This window comes from Phaethon aethereus (assembly GCF_964289735.1).
Source record: "Phaethon aethereus genome assembly, chromosome: 4".
NCBI classification, from domain to species: Eukaryota; Metazoa; Chordata; class Aves; order Phaethontiformes; family Phaethontidae; genus Phaethon; species Phaethon aethereus.
The window spans coordinates 58,422,094-58,441,512 of record NC_138578.1 but is presented as its reverse complement, the minus strand read 5'-3'; the positions used below and the strand labels follow the sequence as shown (position 1 = coordinate 58,441,512).

The window sequence follows — 19,419 nt, the reverse complement described above, 5'->3', positions numbered from 1 at the left end:
ACATAGCAACTATTTTCATATGTTTGTTGGTGGTAATGAAAAGTATTCTTTACTTTTAACTGAACACATCATCTGTTGAGAATGATTTGAGGATGAATGGTGAGCCATTGTCAACATGGTAGTGAGTCATACAACGGGGGTCCAGTCATGCTTGTCGCATCCGGCACCCTCAGGCGAGATTGGTATTCCTAGGTGGTTCCTAGATGGTCCAGCACAGACTGGCTTAAGAGCCATAATGCAGAATGGACCTCCTGGTCCAAGCATCCCTGACAGCCGGCAGACCGTGAGTAGGTGCCTAAACCTTAGCTTCCACTGAGTTTGTATTCATGCTCACAGTTGACTTCATGATGTGAAATATTTAATATGACAAAGAATATTGTGGCATGTGTCTGAAGGGCTATAACTTGTGTAAGTGCTTCTAGTTGCCTTTACTTATTCTATAAAGGTGACAGGTTAAAGGCCAAAAGTCCAAGCCCAGTACAAGATTTTTAACATGGTGCAAAAAAAGTGGTAAAAAATACATAGTTTCTCTAACTACAATAGTTTTAAAATTCAAAACATTATAGAATAAAACTTTTTAAATATTCTGAAGATTACTTTGGGATCTTTGGCTTGTAGTTTTTGTTTTTTACTTCTAGAAAAAGCTCCATTATAACGTGTAATTGCACTGGCTAGGGCAAATAATTTGTTCTACATGTTAAATAGCTCAATGAAATGGGAAGGAGGAAGCTGGTTGATGGATGCAACGTAGTCCTTTGTCAGGGCCTGGAAAGCTCAGATGTTTCCTATGCAGCAGATGCTTTAACTGAATGTTATGAATTGCTCTTGCAAAGTACGCCTTCTAATAGATGTCACTCTTCTGTTTCCCCCTACTCTTTTGCAGCAAGTGACAGGCAGAAGTTTTGGTGAGAAAGATTTTCGTTCTGGATTAGAAAACGGCATTCTTCTGTGTGAGTAAGTAACACTTCTCGTTTTGAGCCTTGGATACAGTCTTGACTAAAGCTGAAACAAACTTTAACTCGGATGTCCAATTGTTGGTTTCCTTTTGTGAGTTTTGACATTGTGCACGCTGGTGTTTCACTGCAGCATCATTTCAGTGCCAAAGCTATTGTTATGGTGAGGATTGAAAAGTGGCTTAAAGAAAACAGGTTTTGCAAAGTGCTTCCCTCACTCCACCCCAGCTCCTTAGCTGAGTTATGTAAAGTAAAAATGGTGTTTGCTTTTTCGTTTCCTTTTATTTAAAGATGTTAACCACAGATTGGCAAATGGTCTTCCACACCTGCCTGTGGATGTCTCTGCTACAGTGAGGTGTTCTGGACCAACTCCAAGTCCGAGCACTGTCAAAAATTAGCCATCTGAATACCATCAGTACTTAGCTGCTTTTACAGTTTCTGGAAAGGTTAGGCATCCTCTAAACGTTACCTAAAGGTGTATTTGAATGATGTGTTTTGTAATTTTTGGACGAGACGCAAGTTAGCTTTGCACATTTCTCTCTGGTTTTAATAGCTAGTTTTTAGGCAGAGTCTTCCAAAAGCATGTTGTGGGCTTAGATGCCAAAGCTGGTGATTTTTAAGAGCAATTTGGAAGTGTGCCCTAATGCCTGCAGTTCTTTGAAAATCCCATGCGGGATGTCAGGAGTTTGGGATCTGAATCACCTGTATGGACCAGTTGCTTTCCCTGGGCATGCAGGGTTGTCACTGAAGTTGGTAAAAGTTGTTTTTTACCTTTGCCAGAAGAATGAAACTTATGCAGAACTGAATCCATATTGAAATTTATAAATGAGATCTTCTGAGATGTTTAGCCACACTATTGCAGCTATTCGCTAAGTTTTATACTATGAAAGGTACTGGAACTTGGAAAATGTTTTCAGCAGTAGAGGTGAGCTAATGTCCTGTAACTCAGCTCTAGGTAGCTTATGACAGCTTTGGAACCTACCTGTGTAAATACTGTTGTATATCTCACTGGTGTCATTAATCAGACAGCTTGAACTTTAGCTGTTAAAGGGGGGAAAAAAGCATAAAGGAAATGATATGATCTGGTTTGATTGTAGTTGCATGTCTTTGCTGAGGAGTGGCTTTGGGAGGAGGGAAGTAGTTGTTATTGTTGATCAAAAGTTGTGTAACTCGGAAAGAGCATTTATTTGTACTTAAGGGTTGCCTCATGCACAAAATCTCTCTCCTCTGTGTTCAAGGGAAGTACTGTGTGCTGAATCACTTCACAGTGCTCTTTAAATGTTAGGGTTGAATTGTGTTGCATGAAAAGTAAGGGATGTGTATTTCGAGATTAGATTGTAATCTTATCTGCAAGTAAGCAGAGGTAGTCTGATTTAAATGCTGTAAATCTTTAAGATAGAAAGCTTGACTAATGCTTGCTAATGAAACGCATAAATATGTATTTCTTAAGAGGCTGTGAGCTCCAGTAATAAGCTGGTCAAGGGACAACAGTTGGTTATACTACTAAATTGCTCCATGATGTTGGGCAAACTGTTTGTCCTTGTTTACCACCTGTGGATCAGTGCAAACCACTCTGAAGGGATCTGTGTCCTCAATCGCAAAGCTGGGAGGCCGTGATGTTTGTATTGCATCCTGCTCCTGTCAGGTATAGTGAGTGGATAAAACACTATAGGCTACAGAGCACTAACCAAAGAGCTACCAATCAGGCCTTCAAATTTGGCTTTCTGATGAGGAACAAATTATGAGGCCAACAAGAAAAGCTTGCTCCTCACTGGTTCTGATCCACTGTAAAATAAGGAACTCAACAGAAATTTGGGGTGTAATGTTGAAAGCTCTTAATGTATCTTCAGAAAGTACAGTCTTCAGCAGGTGAAGCACTGATGGTTAATTTTTTATCTCTTGCTCAGTGAAGAAGTGCTGGTAAAGCTGCCACAGGCAATATTGTCTTTGTAGACACGAGTTTTCTGGTTTATCAGAGACTTGCCTGGGTACTTCATGAACAAAATCTAGTGGTATTTAAGCTCTCAACCTCTTTCCAATCTGTTGTGCTTTCATCACAGCTGACCTCAACAAGTAGATGACAAACCTGATCTCAAAGTTTCTGATAAGCTACAGAAGGCAAGAAAGAAATTATAGCTGTTTAAGATTTCTGAAGATGCAAGAATTCATTGCCATTGGTTTATGTGATTTGTTGGAAGTTTTAGGGAAAAGCTAAACTTGGCTTAGCTTATCTCCACAGGACAGTACTCGTGGCTAGAATCGTGAACTGGCAACTCGTAGCCAGACACTTGTGTGGGTGATGTCCATGTGAGCATAGAGCAGTGCATACTTCCACATGGCTGTTTCAGTGTTTCCATTGCCTGTAGTATTTTGTGATGATGACTGGAAGCACGCTCGGGTCCTGAGGGATCCCAGCAGCTAGAGGACTGGAAACTGATGTCAGGAATGGGGGACACAGCCAGTATGTCCCAAGTCTCCCAAAAAATGTCTCAAGCTATCCTCTGACTTTGCAGGCGTTTTGTGCAGCAGGGAGGGGATGGGGAGTAGCCACTATGCCAGAGCCCATTCCCCAGTCAGGCAAGCCACGCGCAAAATGGCACAGGGGTAAACTCTGTCTATGCCTAGAGCAGGATTGTTGGAGCCTTGGGCACAGTAATGCCAGACCTGCCTCCAGCTGATCCCAATGTGTGTGACCTACACATCCTACAAACTCGGGCATCGCTGAATTACAAGCGATATAATGCTTGTTATAAGCGATTCATTGACGTCTAGCAACTACCCACACATTTTAATAAATGAAAACTAATACCACTGGGCGATGCCAAAAGCTTGCACTCTCGGGAGGGATGTGTTACAGACCACCAGCCTGGCTAGCAGAGCAGCCCCGCACTCGTGTGCTAGCCACGGGCACCCACAAGCGTCGCGCCTGCCTCTCCCGTAGCGTTTACGCTGCGGCTGGCATCTAGGCCTGGCCTCGCTACAACACTTTTATAGCTTGCCACACTCAACCCGGGAGCTGAGGAGCATATTTAAACAATGCAGGATGCTATAAAGCCGCAAGCTGACAGATGAGAGAAAGACAAGCCCTTGCTTCTTTCTGCATATTTGAAAGCCCGCTTGTGCATTCGCCCTGGCAGTGCTGGCTCTAAATTGCTCACCCAGCTGTGCTGAGGAGCCAGTGACTACAACTTCTGTTTCTCTGAAATGAGTTCATGGCTTTTTAGCATAGATGTCTGACATCAGCGCAGATGGTGATTTCGGCACAGGACATAGGAGCTAGGCGGAGGCAATTCTTGCTCTGTTCCTGCTTTGTGTATTAAATTCTCACGTGGACAGACTGAGGAGTTTCCTGGCTATGCGTCTGTATGGGTGGGCAAATGTGCCCTCCTGGGGGCATGGTGGAAAGCTGTATGAGGCAGGAATACAGCACCAGTAGCAGGAAATATCCCTAGAAATCCCCAATTTCCATTCCAGCACATTTGAGTTCTTTATGTGAACTTTTTTTATTTACATAGCTTTAACATTTAGGTTTGACCCAGGTATCATCAGAAGCTAGAGGATTAATCGGGAATAAATTAGATCTGGTTGTTGCAATGCTTAGGTATTCCTGTTCTACAGATTCAGGCATCTGAATGAAGGTTAATTGCAAAAGAAAAAGTATATGCTGTCTCCATCTGCCTGCCCCACTGATGTGGGTAGTTCTGTTGCTTTTCTGAAACAGCAGATAAGGAGGCTGAAGTTGCTTTTATTTCTAACCATGCAACAATTGTCATTAAGTTTAAAAATCACTACATGAAGACAAAAATGCAAGCGTCTTCCTGCAACCTTGCCCCGTTGTTACTGCTCTAATATTCTTGCAAGTGTGTATTTAAGGTGAGCAGTTCCTTTCTGTTCTACTTGCTGTCCGCCTCCCCTTGCCCAGCTCTGCTCTGCAGGATTCCTTCTTTCACATTGGGCATTCAGCAGTTAAACAGGTCTCTGTGGACACATGAGACTTGGAAAATCCAAGTTATTTGCTTGCTTTTGATATGACTGTCCAAGGGTGATATATATGGAGATATCTGTAAGCATTTCTGACATGCAGTTGGGATCATATTTTCTCTCAAGCTTTCTCTAGACTCAAGCAGTACTCAGAGTCCAGCCACCATGTCAGGAATAGCACCAGATCATGAAGAGCAGCAACAACAACAATTGGGGTGTGGATCCTGGGCAAAGGACCTTAAACAACAAAGTCCAGATTTGGATATCAGCAGAAATTATTTTGCTTTGCAGTGGAGTCCAACAGCATCATGATTGTGTGTAACACCTTGGGTTCTGTACATAGGCACAGCTAAACTGTTCTATTTTACGTACGTATGTGCATCAATTTATGGCAGTAAATGCAGGCATGATAAATCTTTGATTTTTCTCAAACATGAAGGTTCTAACGAATATTTTAACTGCATACCGTAAGAAGTCATGGCATAAACGTATAAAAATGAAAGAAGAATAACTGTCTGTAATTAAAGATGGATGTCACTTGCATATACAGTTCTGGATACCAACTTAGGAGCATTTTCCCAAACTTTTATTTGTTTCTTAGAGACACTTACTTTGTATATTAGCATATGGTGTTATATAGCTTAGTAAGTTGTGCAGAGACTATGCTTATTGCTTAAAACTAGGATTCTTTGACTTGGTAACTCTTTACTTATTATTGAAAGAGCAGATATTTTACTGTTTTTAATCTTGGTAAAATTTGGTATGTACAGTGAATTAATGAAAAAAAATTACAGTTTTTCTGGTGTAGGACACTATCTAGGAAAGTCGGTTCCCTTCAGCTGTGCATGTTAGGAATATATGTTCTTAAAGTACAAGCAAGTTTTTAGTTTTTTCTTGTAAATTAAAAAAAAAAGTGAGAATTTAGGCACATAGATTATTTTAATAGTATTTAAAGACAAAGCGAAGTGTGGCTGTAAACCTGAGTGATTGTGATCAAAAATTAATTAATGGAATTAATCATTTATTCTGTCATGAGAATAATTTTCTTCTATAAATAAGAAATCTCCTAGCTTGTGTTCTTCACGTCACCGTTGATGAATGAGTTGCTTTTTCTCAGAGAGCAGCGTTTCTTCGGGCTTGCATCACGGTTCTAGTGCATTTGACCAAGCTTTGGGCTGACACGAATGCTATTTTCAGCAAGGGCTGAGTATGTGCCAGATCAGCACAAGTGTAATGCTGTGGAATAGTAAAACTCACATGGTTTAGGGAACATGGTGGCGCTGGATTAATGGTTGGACTTGATGATCTTGAAGGTCCTTTCCAACCTAGTGATTCTGTGAACTCTATCTTCTCAGTCAGTGGTACCATTAGGTATGGAGAGCAGCCTTCGCTGTATATCTGTCATTTCAGTTGTTCAGCTGTTTAAAAATCAAGTTCTTACAAGTTAATGTCAGTTACGTAAAATTGCCATGCCACTGACAGAGACCTGGTAGGGGAAAACACCCAGTTGCCTTTGTAGGTTGTCATATTCTGCAGGTACGTTGTTCTACTTGTCTGTCAGTGGTATAGGCCTGGCATCAGTTCAGCGCTTGGCTGCGTAGCGTACAGTGCAGAGCCTCTTGTCTTGCCAGATACCTTACTGGAGAAGTTAGTGGATGCCCAGCCCTTACGCTTAATTAGGCTTTTGCTTGAATTTCCTATTGCTGGAAACTAAGAAGGTATTTGAGTTTCATAGGCATGCTTGAGGTTCTGAATGTGACCCATGCCTTGAGGTGAGAAGGGATTGGTGTTCTCCTGCGGTTTTCAGGCTCTGCGTTGTAAAGCCAAGACATTATCGGCATCATGGATTTGGCATGTCTCCAGTTGAGAGAGACGGGCCCCAAGGCTCATTAAGCATTAAGATTTAGGTTCATGTGAGGACATTTGAAACAGTTTTATATGAACCCAGAGTTTTTAATCTTTAAGTTTTATTGCCCTGTTATAATGAAGAGCTATTTATTAGTACAGCTTAGGTGAGGGGTCAAAGGTAACATAAATGGTAATGCTCAGCTGTGTGCATGAGAAGAGGAGAATAGCCATTGAGGGGCATGCTTGGGTAGAGCCAGAATGGCCTTGCTTTGTGTTTATGTTTTTTTAAAAAAAAAAAGTCATTTTGGCAGACTAAATATTAGAGTTTTTTCAGTGGATCTTGGTAACTGAACGGGCAAGAGACTGTGGAACACCGACCCATTCAAACGGAGCATTGCTCAAGTGCAAAGCAAGGTAATCCTGTGAGAGGTTTCAGCTTTCCGAAAGTGTATGTTTAAGAAATTATATTGGATATGTACTTTGGGCAATTATCCATGGCTGTTGCTACTCAGTGTAAAACTGCGTGCAAATTGTAAGTCTATAGGTGCATGGGATGCTTTTCACGTCAGTCATTGTGGTGGTAGGTTCTGTATAAATAGCTTGTGAAAGCATTTACACAATCTTCTCTGCCTTTCTTGAGCTGTTTTGCAAGGCCTCTATCTTGTTCATATTTTCATTTTTTGGCAGAGCAAGACCCATGCTGTCCTGTGTTCGGCATAGTTGTTTTCTCAATCCTACGCATTTTCATAGGTCTTTATTCACCTTTTACTTACTGAACTGGATGGTAAGCCCTTTACAGGACAAAGTCAGTTCTGTCCTGCTTGTTAAAAAAGCACCTTGTTCATCTGATCCTAAATAAATAATGTCAGGGGCATCATTAGCAATCACTCAAGAATGTTTTCCCAAAAATATTTTTGTGACCCCAAGAACATCTCTGTGTGTTGAAACTTCTTTACCACTTCCTTTGCAACAAAATATTTTGACTTTTCATTATCTGCTGTTTCAGTGTGATCTTTAAGACTAGTAGTAGACTTCTTTCTCCTTTTCAACTATTTGGGGACATTTTGGAGCTGCCACTAGAGCATGAGTTTAAAATACGTGATTACTGAAGCTGTCTGGGCTAATAATTATCAAGTGCTGAAAGGCTGCTTGTTAGAATGTGAATCTGCAAAACAATTTAAAAAAGAGAAATGTCTCTGTGAAGGTTTACTGTGGATGGAATTTTCTGAACTCTCAAATATGAAATGCCCTTTTACTTTAAGATCAGGTCATTAGTCAGCTGTTCTTTTTAGGAATATGATCTGTTATTTGAGCAAATAACTCAGTTGGATACCTATCCCTCCAGCCTGGATTGATCTGTGAACAAACATCACTTCAACCTTCCCCCCTTCCCCCCCCCCAAATTTCTGAAGCTTGTTCTCTGAAAGTGCTTCTCTTCCACTTCCTCTTAGAAACAAGGTCTTTTTGGAGGCTGGGTTTTGGCAGCCATCCTCTGAGTATTTTCTTAACTGATGCTTTCTTGCAGGAATTTCATGGGCAGTTGTCTTGGTGCTTTTCATTAGATCTTTTATCAGCTGTTGCCTGAAACGCCTTCTCTTCCTGGCAGAAGTTTTTCAGATTCTTAACTGGTGATCAACAACCCCGGGAAGGTCTAATAGGTTAGTCACACAGTGGTTAGTACTGATTTCAGCTTGTCTGTCCTGCTGTGGAGATACCTTATCTCCTGGAATGCCAAGCCTTGGGGACAGCCCCGAATAGAGCAAGTGATTCTTCCCATACCTATCAGAGCTGGTTTGTATCAGGGGAAGGAAATGACCTAGCTTCTACCTGTGAGTGGGGATGCAGCAGCTTTCCACTTCCATCGTGCCCTGTCGTTTCGGTAAGGTAAGGCAGCTTTAAGATTTTAGCTTCTGTGCGGTACCTTGCTGTGCTTCATCTAACAGCTAACTACGGATGAATCCAAGGCAGCACCTGGCGCAGGGGAAGGGGAGGCTGGGGTGTGGATGTTGGACTGAAAGTGGCAGGAGGTCTTCGAGAAATGAAGAACAAAGGATTGTCCTGACTCGGGACAGGTACATAAATGCCAGGAGTGGTGGGCAGAAGTCCCTGCTGAGAGCCTACAGGGTCTGGAGAATAGGTCAGGTGTGCGTATAGAGGTTTTGTGGATGGAGCCTGAAGAGGCTTGGTTTTATCCTGTTCTGAGTTATTGTCTCTTGGGTGTTTGGTGGGACTGTTGGGGGTCTTTTGTTTTCACCATGTTTTGATTGAATTTTTATCTGTGTTTCTTTTTGTCATGTCTTTGCTCTTCTTACTGTTAAGAAGTTCCTTGGGACTTCCTTATCATATCTTCCTTCTGGATACTTTATCATACCTTCCTTCCTTCTCTCACATTAGAAAAACACTGGTCATACCAGGTACCAGAAAGCCTCAATAGGAGAAGTATTACAGTCTTTAGATTTCTGTTCGTTCTTTTTTACGCCCTGTGTCACTTACCGGCTACTAAATGCAGGAAGTTAATAGTACAGAATGATTTCTGTGAGGAAAAGGTTGGCTGAAAGCTAAAGCTTTAAAAAGTCCTCCCTAAACTTGTTTTGCCAGTCATCTCCAAAACGTCTGCTGCTCACTAAACCCCAGCTACCAAAACGGTCAAGCTTGGGGAATGTATCTACATTGTGCTTTTGAAAACAGTACTGAAGGACATTGTTTTATGGTTTGTTTCAACCACTGTTCCCTTACCATGTTGTGTCAGACCTTAAGTTAACAGTATCTTACTGGAGGTGTATGAAAAAGGAGAAAATAATGCAAGACTTAAAATCGCTCTGCTTTGTTACCTCTCAGGACTGCTTAGTTGGACTTGTCCCATTGACATCTGTTTTCCTAGATGCAGGAGTATGAAAAATTGAAACAAATTAAACCCAAGAAAACCCACAAAAACTCCAAACAAACCAACAAAAAAAACCCCTACAAAACCAACACTTGTATTTCATCCTCGACACTTCTACTCTCTGACCATTTATACAGTAGCTCACCAGCCTTGGCCTAGCAGAATGTGGTACAGGCTGATATAAAAGTTTTGCTTTGTTCTATAGCAGATGCACATCCACTTGAGGATTTTCTCTAAAGAACACAGCTGTACCAAAACATGAACTAAATTTGTGCTTGAGAAAAGCTGGGCTTGCAGCTGATGGTAGTTTGGGGCAAGACTAGGATCTGATGTTTACATTAGGAGCGAGCAGCATGTCTGCCCTTGATGCCCTTGCGAGGATGAATATACTTGAGCCCTGATGATTTTTACTGCATGAGAAAAGGGGCTACTTCCTTGGAGGAAAGAGTTTAGTATCAGATGGGGTCAGTAGGAATTGGGAGGTACTCAGAAGCAAGGGATCATTCAAAGTCTCGATACGACTTTGTTAGGCTTCAACCCTTTGTCTGAACCTTCCGGTAGGGACCTTAGTGCCTTACTTAAACTGATCAGTTTTGCTAAACTGGCCGGACAGATCAGTTGTCTGAGGCAGAGGATCTTAACGTGCCATCAACTAGGTGTGTTTTTTGAGCAAGTGTCTTCGTGCCGCAAGAATGCGTGATGGAAATAACTTGTCTAACGTGATCTGGGGGTAAGGCCTTAAATGTTTGTTGTAGCAAGGCTTATGGTTGATTGCCTGCCCTCTGTGACCTGCTACCAAGGTGATATGGTTAACTTTTGTAATGGGAGTAAATGTTGTGAAAATAAAGCACTGAACAATGTGTATGTGTTTCAGCTGGTGTAGAAGCTGGTGGGTTCCATGTTGCTCCTGTAACACTTGACCTGGCACCGTGTTTTTCATCCCTTTCTAGGGGATTGCTGCAATACAAATACATTTTTAAAGATTTAATTTAATGTCCTAGAACGATCCATTCAGCAGGATTTTTGATGCTTTTTTAAGTTACGAAATTTGTGATTGCAGAAGAATGTGAAGTTGTTTTGTCTGTTTTGGCGGGGAAGAGGTGAGTAATGTGATGCCATACAAAATTTTCAGAGATAACCTCCGTTAGGTTGGACGGGAGGTGCTGGAATTGTTCCCCTGTCCATGGATGCCTAAAGTGCAGGTATCTAGACTTGCTGTGCCGTTAAGTGCTTCTGCTTAAGGTCATGTTGATGACTGCCTGATGCCTGCAGGGCAGTCCTTGGCCGTGTTGCTGGTTGGCAAGGCTTCTGAATGATAACTGGTGGGAGTTTCTTACAAAATCTTTTTTTTTTGTGTGTGTGGTGCAGAGAAATAACAACGAAAGTTTATTAACAGGTCAGCACATGCTATTATGGTCAGGTTTAGGGCTGGGAGGGTGACAAAGCCCAGACCTATAAGTGTAGTGGGGCTGGAAATGGGGCCAGTGTAAGTGGGGCTGGAGGAAGGTTTAGGCTGCAAATGTTTTCTCTGTGAACTGGGTACTGGGGTCATGTCTGAGTGTCTATACCTCAGAATGAGCCAAGGGTTAGGATTAGGGATGGGATTGGGACTGGGGGAGGGAGAAAGGCTAGAGCCGGGGCTGCCAGAGGAAGGTGCGTGCTGCACGTTTTCTTCCTTGCAAACTCTTTAACCTGAGACACGGCTGGGGACGTGTGGCCCAGGGCAGCCAGGTCCTTTGGTGAGGGTCGGCAGGGCCAGAAAGCGTGGGACCGCAGTTGTAGGAGGCTGCCGGGGGAAGGTGTGGGTTGGGAAGTGTTTTCTCCCCTGCAGATGCTTTCCCCTGGGCCACGGCCAAGGGCCTTGTGCCAGGTCCCTGGTGCAGAAAGGTTAGGGTTTTGTTTGTCCTGTATTTCAGCAGAAACCTGCTAGAGCTGATAAAACTTTACGTATCAAGACAGATGCTCTATATGAGTCTAAACCGGCACAGAAAATGTAGTTTGTGTACATTGCCCTGTGTAGGAAGAGGTGCATTCGGTGGCTTTTTCGAGAAGCAGGAACAGATAGTAAACTGTGTGAGTGAAGGTGACCATTGAGACACTCTGCATGAACAGTACAGCCTTTCAGCCAGGCTGGTGGCCAAGCAAGCTTAAGCCACTGGATATTTTGGCATCTGGACTATTGCTCTAGATGAGGCAATAATTTAGAAGCAGCCGGTCTGCTCTGGAAGAAATCTCCCTTTGGCACGTTCTGCAGTGAGCAAGTCCTGGGGGTTTTGGTGCCAGGCTGTTTAGAGAGATTTCCAACGGGAGGTAAACATTTTAATAATAGAGACCTTTTTTCCTCAGGCTTTTCCATCCTGCCCCATCCCATTTCCTCCCTCTTCAGACTCCAAACGGTGACCTAAAATGTTGTTTATTCCCTGCTCTTTTTCTTCCTCTCGTTTTATTCTTCTCCCATATTTCACAGGCAAGCCCGTACAAGCCATTTTGAAGATTTATTTAGATGGGCTTTGACATCTGAGGTTTCCATTAAGACCTCTTTATTTTATTTTCTATTACTGTCTGTGGCTTTTGATCTGCACCTGCAATATTGGATATGGTGCCTAACATATTTGTGTTTTTTGAGTAATAAAGAAAATGGGATGCTTTAGTTAATATTTTTTCCTGTGACAGAATAGGCAGACTGAAGATGGAAATCACAATAGAGCTACATTTTCTGGAAAGAAGTGCTCTGATTTAACAACAACAACAACAAAATCTTAAGTTGCCTGTTGCAGCAGCTAAATGGAAAATAGTAGTTTACAGGGTTGCTGTTGTGCAAGTTTGAAAGGCTTGTGTCTTTTTGGGGAAAAAGTAATACATGTTTGTCATCTGTGAAATAAAACGATTATAAGTCATATGTGTGGTTTTTTCTCGCCATTCCATGCATGAGGGGGAGTGGTGGGAGGAGTGAATTGTTTGTATGTAAAAGTATATTCTTTCATCATTTGTTTTTAGGACATAATAGTTTTATACCTTAAGCAGAAGTCAGGAATAGCCCAACAATCTGTACAGAGTTTTTAACTGCAAGAAGAACAAGAAAATACCCTCAACTCCCAAAAATGTCATTCACGTTGGGTTTGTTGCCACTCCTGATTATGGTGGTGGTGGAGATATGGGGACTTCAAGTGTGTAATAACACAATTACAATTTAAGACAGTTGAACAGAAGCTTTATTAACTATCATCACAGAGAACATTTAGAATAGCTATATCCTGCTCTGCTCCCCTGTTCTCTCCAAGTGATTGCAGAGACCCAACCTATATAGTGTTTTTAGGGGGGGAAAAAAAAGAAAGCAGTGAGGAAAACCAATCATTTCAATGTTAACAAAGTCAGCTATCCACCCCTGGGAGGGATGGACTCCTTGATGAGCTTGTTAACTGCTGCAGTCCTAATCAAACATTAAATAACATGACAATGTGCAGAGATGGCTCCTGGAGGAGCCTATAGGCGTAGCACACCCAGTATTATCTTAGCTCAGAAGTGGGGAGTTGGAAACAATCGCAGACTGTTAGCTTTTAGTTGAAAGGAATGTTCCTTTATTTAGGATGAACTTCTTAGCCAGACCTCCCAAATCTTAAATATTAATATTTTTACCACCACAGTAGGCTGTTAGAAGAGTTAATTCTTGAATGGAGAAAGTGTCAGCACGAAGTGAGATGTCTTCTATAGTGGGTATTCGAATTTTAAGATAAGCAAAAATCTCTAAAAAGATCTTGAATTTGAAGCAAGTGCCTTGACCTGATGATTTTCTTCCTAATGGATGGGACTGGTTGAATTCTATTGCTTTGGATGAAAGGCATAAGGGTTTTCTCTTGGGGGAAGGGTGGTAAAGAAATAGTGTTTGTTGCAACAGCATTTTATAATTAAAATTCCCCACTTTTAGAGGCTTGATCATTTTTTTGAATATTCTAACAATGAGCTATGTCAGCACTTCTCATAGCGTGTTCATGGGTGGTGGGGAACTTCGGAGGGGCTGCTCATCTTTGGACACTGAACAGTGTCCAACTGTGGTATCACTGGCCTAATGATGTTTCTGAGATGTGGTAGGTTTCCTTGGACTGCCTTTTTATTTGTCTTCTCACATTTACATTTTATGGGGACCTCTGTTCTCCACAATATATGCAAGGATGGCATTTAATTTGAAGTACGGATGCAGAAAAATAGAGATGCCACCCATAAAGTGTATGTCCCTTCTCACTTTCCTGCAGTGCCGAAGCTGCCGGACTGTTCTTCCCAAGCTGTGGTGAGAGCCAGATGCCTTCTTGGTTTTTGTTCTCTGGCCTTTCTAGGCATGACCTGCCTCTAGGCAATGGAGGCAGACTGATGTGACAAAATTCACCCACAGTTTGTGAAGACTGTGATCTAGATGCGTTTAGGGTACAAAAGAAATATTGTTCTGGTACTGTGCTGTAGATATTTTTCCTCCTGGGTTTTGTGTTTTTTTTTTTTTTCATTTCAGTGATGGTTTGCTGGGTACACACATATGTTTTCGGGAGGGGAGAAAGGGGAACATCTTCCTTTCCAGCCATGCTGAAATCCTTATGTGCTGGGGACAAGTGTTTGATAATTTGGATTTTGTGACTTACCGCTCATAAATACTCCTTTCTTGTAACAGGTTGCTGAATGCAATAAAGCCGGGATTGGTAAAAAAGATCAATAGACTACCGACCCCCATTGCAGGTTTGGTGAGTATGTCAAATGGAGAAAAAAAAAAAAAAAAATCTTTCAGCGCTGCTTTTTGCATCTTGATTTTATGACTGTGTGATTTAGATAGCAATTATTTTTGTAATTTGAACTCTTCTAACCTACTAAATGTAGGCAGTCCCTCTGAAATCTGAAAAATATTTTTTTTACTTTTTTTGAAAGAGGGCAGTATTCAAGAGGCAGAGTATATTTTTAGATGAAGAATATCTTCTTGGTTATAGATCATCTTCCAGCTGTGGTGCTAGCTTTAGAAAGACTGGAATGTATGTGTTGGTAGTTGTCACCACAAAAAGATAGCTTTTTGGAAAGAAAGGAAAATGTACTTGTGTATTTTGTCTCATTTTTCTCTTTCCCCAAAATACCATAGTTTGCAGATAACATTCACTGGGGGACACTCTAGGGAACTATTTCATGTTGACTTTAAGGGCAGAGTAAAAGTTGGCCATAATCTGTCATGAGCGAAGAAGACCACAGAGGTTGTGCTGACAGCCTGTGGGCTCTCAGGGGTGCTGGGTGCTCAGGAGGCCACCTTAAGGGGTGGGACAGTCCTGTGCCTGCTGTTGGATAAGTTGGGGGTATACATGGATTTTGGGTCCAATAGGATTAGCCACGTAGGAATATGGCTATATTGATTTTATCTTGAGATGTGGCTGGGAATAAAAAGGCCCCTGAGCATATGGAAGGTGGCCATCCTCAATTTAGACTAGTTATATACTTATATACGTGGTTCTTTTCTGTTCTGGCACTACTCATATTGTAGTTTAATTGTGCAAGATTCAGCACGTATTACTTGTTGATAGCTGAGGTTAATGTTCCTTTATATTAACTGCATTAAGACGTTTCAGTGTATTAGAAACCATATTACATTCATTTTTAAATTGGTTCTATACTGTAGTTACATAGCCCTTGAGGCTGTGTCCTTCAACCTGTAGATTGATGGGCATATTTCTGCATGAATACTGCCTAGTTTTAGGATTTAATTTGTGATCCCCATCACCCTTTTTCTAAAGTTTCGTTGTGTGCCTTTCTTTTGCCTCTAAAACCCACCTAGTTTTATTCCTATGCAGTCCTATTTGAAGGGAATATTTGATGTAAAGAGCTGCAAAAGATACCAGTAGTGCAGTTTTCTTTTCCTTGGCTCCCTTTCAGGAAAAACTCAATTTTTGTTATGACTGTTTTAAGAGGATGATATTGAATTACATTGTTTTTTCTCATTCATATGTAAAATCCCAAAGGTAAGGTGGTTGTAGTAGGAGGGACATAGAAAAAGTCATTATGTCTGTGTGTTTTTCCTTGAGATAAATCTCTCTTGCAACATGTGTTATCTTAAAAGCATTACCAAAAAAGCAGTTTTCAGGCTACTAATGGCACAGCAGATTTTTTTTTTTGTGTGTTGGAAAGTGACTTCTTTTACCTCTGTACCTGTGTCCTCTACTTACCTTTAGTAATTACTTTTCTAAATATTTTTCCTAATAAATAATTAGGCTATTTAAAAAGTTCAGTGGTGCTTCTGGCTTCTTGAACATTACCAATGGGTGTGTTTATCTACTGTTCTGTGAATAAATTGCTCCAAACAAAGCAAGCCATCCAAATATCCCCTTGCTTTCAAGGGTGTCTACTTCCATACCTGTTGACTTCTATTGCCATTTTTACTTCAAGTGATGAGTAAGTAGCTGTTTTATGGATTACATGTGAATTTAAATGATCAAGTGTTCTAGTCTGTTACACGTATTTATTGTTTATTATTTTGAAGTACAGACAGCAGGTGTATGTTTGAGGTGTATCCTTTTATTTTCTCTTACCTGTACCATGTCTGTGTGGCTAAAAAAAAAAAAAAATTAAAATATTGGTACTATAGTCCAGAAGCAGTTATACTTCCTAGTCGACCACAAATAAGGCACATTCTTTTATTTATTGCTAATTTTTCTTTATTATCTTAGTTTTGGTTGGCTTGACATAGTATAGTTACTTCTTTCCAACTATTTCACCTCGGTGAGTGTGATTTCCTCCAGTACCCATAGAAATACTGTGAAGGCTTCAGTTACTTTTCTGTCTTGTGTGAGAGACATGTTTTTGAACTCTTAGATACTGCTTCTGCTCAAAAAGTGTAACTTAATCATTCTAACAGAATTCATTAATTAATGTCTTCCCAATAGCTGGTAGAATAAGTATTTAGGTCACTAGTAGAGGCAATAGGTAGGTTTTCTTTTTTACAGAGTTGGAGCTAAAACTTATGAATAACTGAAGTACTCAAAGTGCCTTTTGTTTCATCTTTAATCCTCAGAGACACAAACAGTCATATATTATGTAGCTCTACAAAATGTCTACTTGAGTCAAATTCTCCAGATGATATTCTGTTTTTCTCATTTGTTATTGTAAGGACAAATGAAAGAAGTATGCTTCATTGAAGGAAAGTAACAGTAAACTTGAAGCTGGTATTGGAGACATGCTGAGATGTTCATCTGGGAGTGTTATCAGGTGTAAAAATGTTCTTTATATTTTGTGTTTGAGTGACTTCTCATAACGCTGCGGTGAAGTATGATGTATAACTGGTCTAGTGTCAACAGACTGAATTCTTCAAACTTTTCCTGGTGTTTAAAGCTAGATGAATCTGCAGTTACTCTGAAATTCTTACCAGTGACTTCTTCATGCGGTTTAAGAGGGAATGGCTTATTTGCAGACCTCTTGTATACCAGAATGCAATTATGTAAGCAAAATTTATTTGCTATAGTGTTGTAGCGTTAAAGTAAGGACTCAAGGATCTGTAGACCACCATACTAAGCACAGGCCATATAAATACACAAAGATGATCTTTGTCTAGTTGCAAGCCTAATTCAGAATGTTGACTGTATGCAGCTTTACATATAGAATTACGTATGTTCTGCTTGGCAGGCTTGTTTGTAATTTGCTTTGATCTCTAGAAGTGCAGACTGCTTCTGTTATCACAGCAGAAATGATACATTGCTTTAATGAAATAAAACATAGGGCTAATGCCTTGGTATTCAGACTTGCAGTGAGTATTAAATTGGATGACATGCTTTCTCATCCAGAAGGCTAATGCTCACACCAAAAAACAAATTCACAAAACATCCAAAGAACATATTAAACCTAGGTAGGAGTAACAGGCTTTGTGGAGCGAGCCATGTTGCCAGAAAAAATTTGCTCATATGAGAAATTAATACTGAACACCTTTGTTTTAAGACTGTCAGCTTTCCAGAAGCATCATTTCATGTATTTAATTGTGCAAGGCTGGAAAATTATTTTGGCCGAGTTACTAATTAAAAGACCATCTGAAGCTGCAGAAGTCTTACAAAGATGGATTATTAGAGTACAATGACTATAATTAACATATAAGTGATTTTTTCAGTGAGTTGCTGTTGGTTTCTTTCATTTTGCACAACTTTCATAGTGGGCACAACTAATTTCTGAGGTTTCTACTAATTGAAATTTTGTACAACTATGCCTTGTTACATATTTCATTCTATAGAAATAAAAACTTTCCAGCATCATCGTAGATAAGCTTTGCTCTATAATGCTAACCACTGTACATTGACCATCTTTTTCTCTTCTAAAAACATCTAGTTTTTTTGCTTCCTGTCCCTGAATAATGTCACTCTGAGAAAAGAAAAGGTCTCTGCCTTATCTTTTGTTTGACAGGGTTTAGGAGAGTTTATAGCATTACTTCAGTTCCTTGAACAATCCCCACAGGAGCTCAGACACTTACTTCAGAGGCTGTGTGAAAGAGTCTCACGTATAATAGTAGGAAGTAGTCAAGACGAAGTTGGAGGGCTGAACTTTAGCTTGTATCTTGGCTCACGTTTCAGCACTGAATAAAAATCTGTTTACTGTGGCATCCAGTTTTCAGCTTGTGTACGATCCTTATCTTTGTAACATTTGTATGATTTAGCAATGGAAAAAATAGCTCTGAAAAACTCGCCTGGTTGCATGGTTATTGCACCAAAGTGAACAGGACTGTAACGTGCTGTTTAGAAAAGCTTGTTCCTTTGAAAACAAGGTATTTTTTTTCTGTGATTATTTTCCTAGGAAGTTTCTGTTGGCAAAGTGCTCTCTGGGAACTTGTGATGAACCTTATTAAGAACCTTAATAGCTACCTGTCTGCTGGTGCTGGTAATTTTGCTCTTATGCTGCACTGTTGCATAAATTCCAGGGGGTTTTTGATGTCATGTGATGTCCCAAAGAAATTTCAGCATTGTATTAGCTTTCAGGAGTTTGTGCCTCTAATTTAGTTCAGCAAATGAGATCTTTTTGCTTCATGCAGGTGTGAACCTGAAAATAAAATTACAAGACACAAATAGTGTAGTGTGTTTCACAGAATTAAAAATAGAGAGATACATGCAACTTTAACTGATGTGCATTATTTTTATCACTCTTTCCACTCATACTTCAATGTTACTATATTTTTCTTTTTCTTAAAAAATTATCTTCTCATTCTTCCTTCTAATTTTTCACTCTCCCTTTAATTCTTTGTACCCCTTTCTGGAAAGAGCCTGCTCCTATTGTAATACCTAGATTCATAATACATGATCATTTCTGTTTCCTGATTTTGTACGACATCCTGCTGCTGGACAAATTCATTTGCCAGCACAATTGTATCCATAAAAAAAGTCTTGCTGTGTAAGTTGTGGTACATGTGAAGTAAACAGAAGCAAAGTTTCCTAACTGTCTAGAAACAGTAAGTTCTTGGCGCTGACATCCCAAAAGCAGTTTTGTGAATGTTGATGGAAAGCAAAGTGTCAACATCATAGCTAAATGCTGTACAAACCATTCTGCCATGGTTTCCATGGATCTTCCTTGCTAGACAGTAATTGACACTGTCAGATCTACACCTCCTGTGCCTGCCTTCAGTTCTGATACCTGAATATTTCACTAAAACAGTACTTGAGGTCTGGCCAGTGACTGGGAACAGCACTGTGCACTTTGGCTCATGAGATACTGTCATATATATTGAATCCCTTCACTAAAAACAATAATATCCTTAAAAAAAGA

The 19,419-nt window shown here is 40.5% G+C and overlaps 1 protein-coding gene across 1 annotated transcript in view; it reads left to right on the top strand.

Annotated features, from left to right (window-relative positions):
• Positions 1-19,419, top strand: part of LIMCH1 (LIM and calponin homology domains 1) — a gene marked incomplete at its 3' end in the record, with an annotated part of 179,280 nt that overhangs the window by 64,388 nt on the left and 95,473 nt on the right. The window contains exons 2-3 of the mRNA XM_081999459.1: positions 884-954; positions 14,324-14,393. Coding sequence (XP_081855585.1) covers positions 884-954; positions 14,324-14,393 — 141 coding nt within the window. The remainder of the gene's footprint in view (positions 1-883; positions 955-14,323; positions 14,394-19,419) is intronic.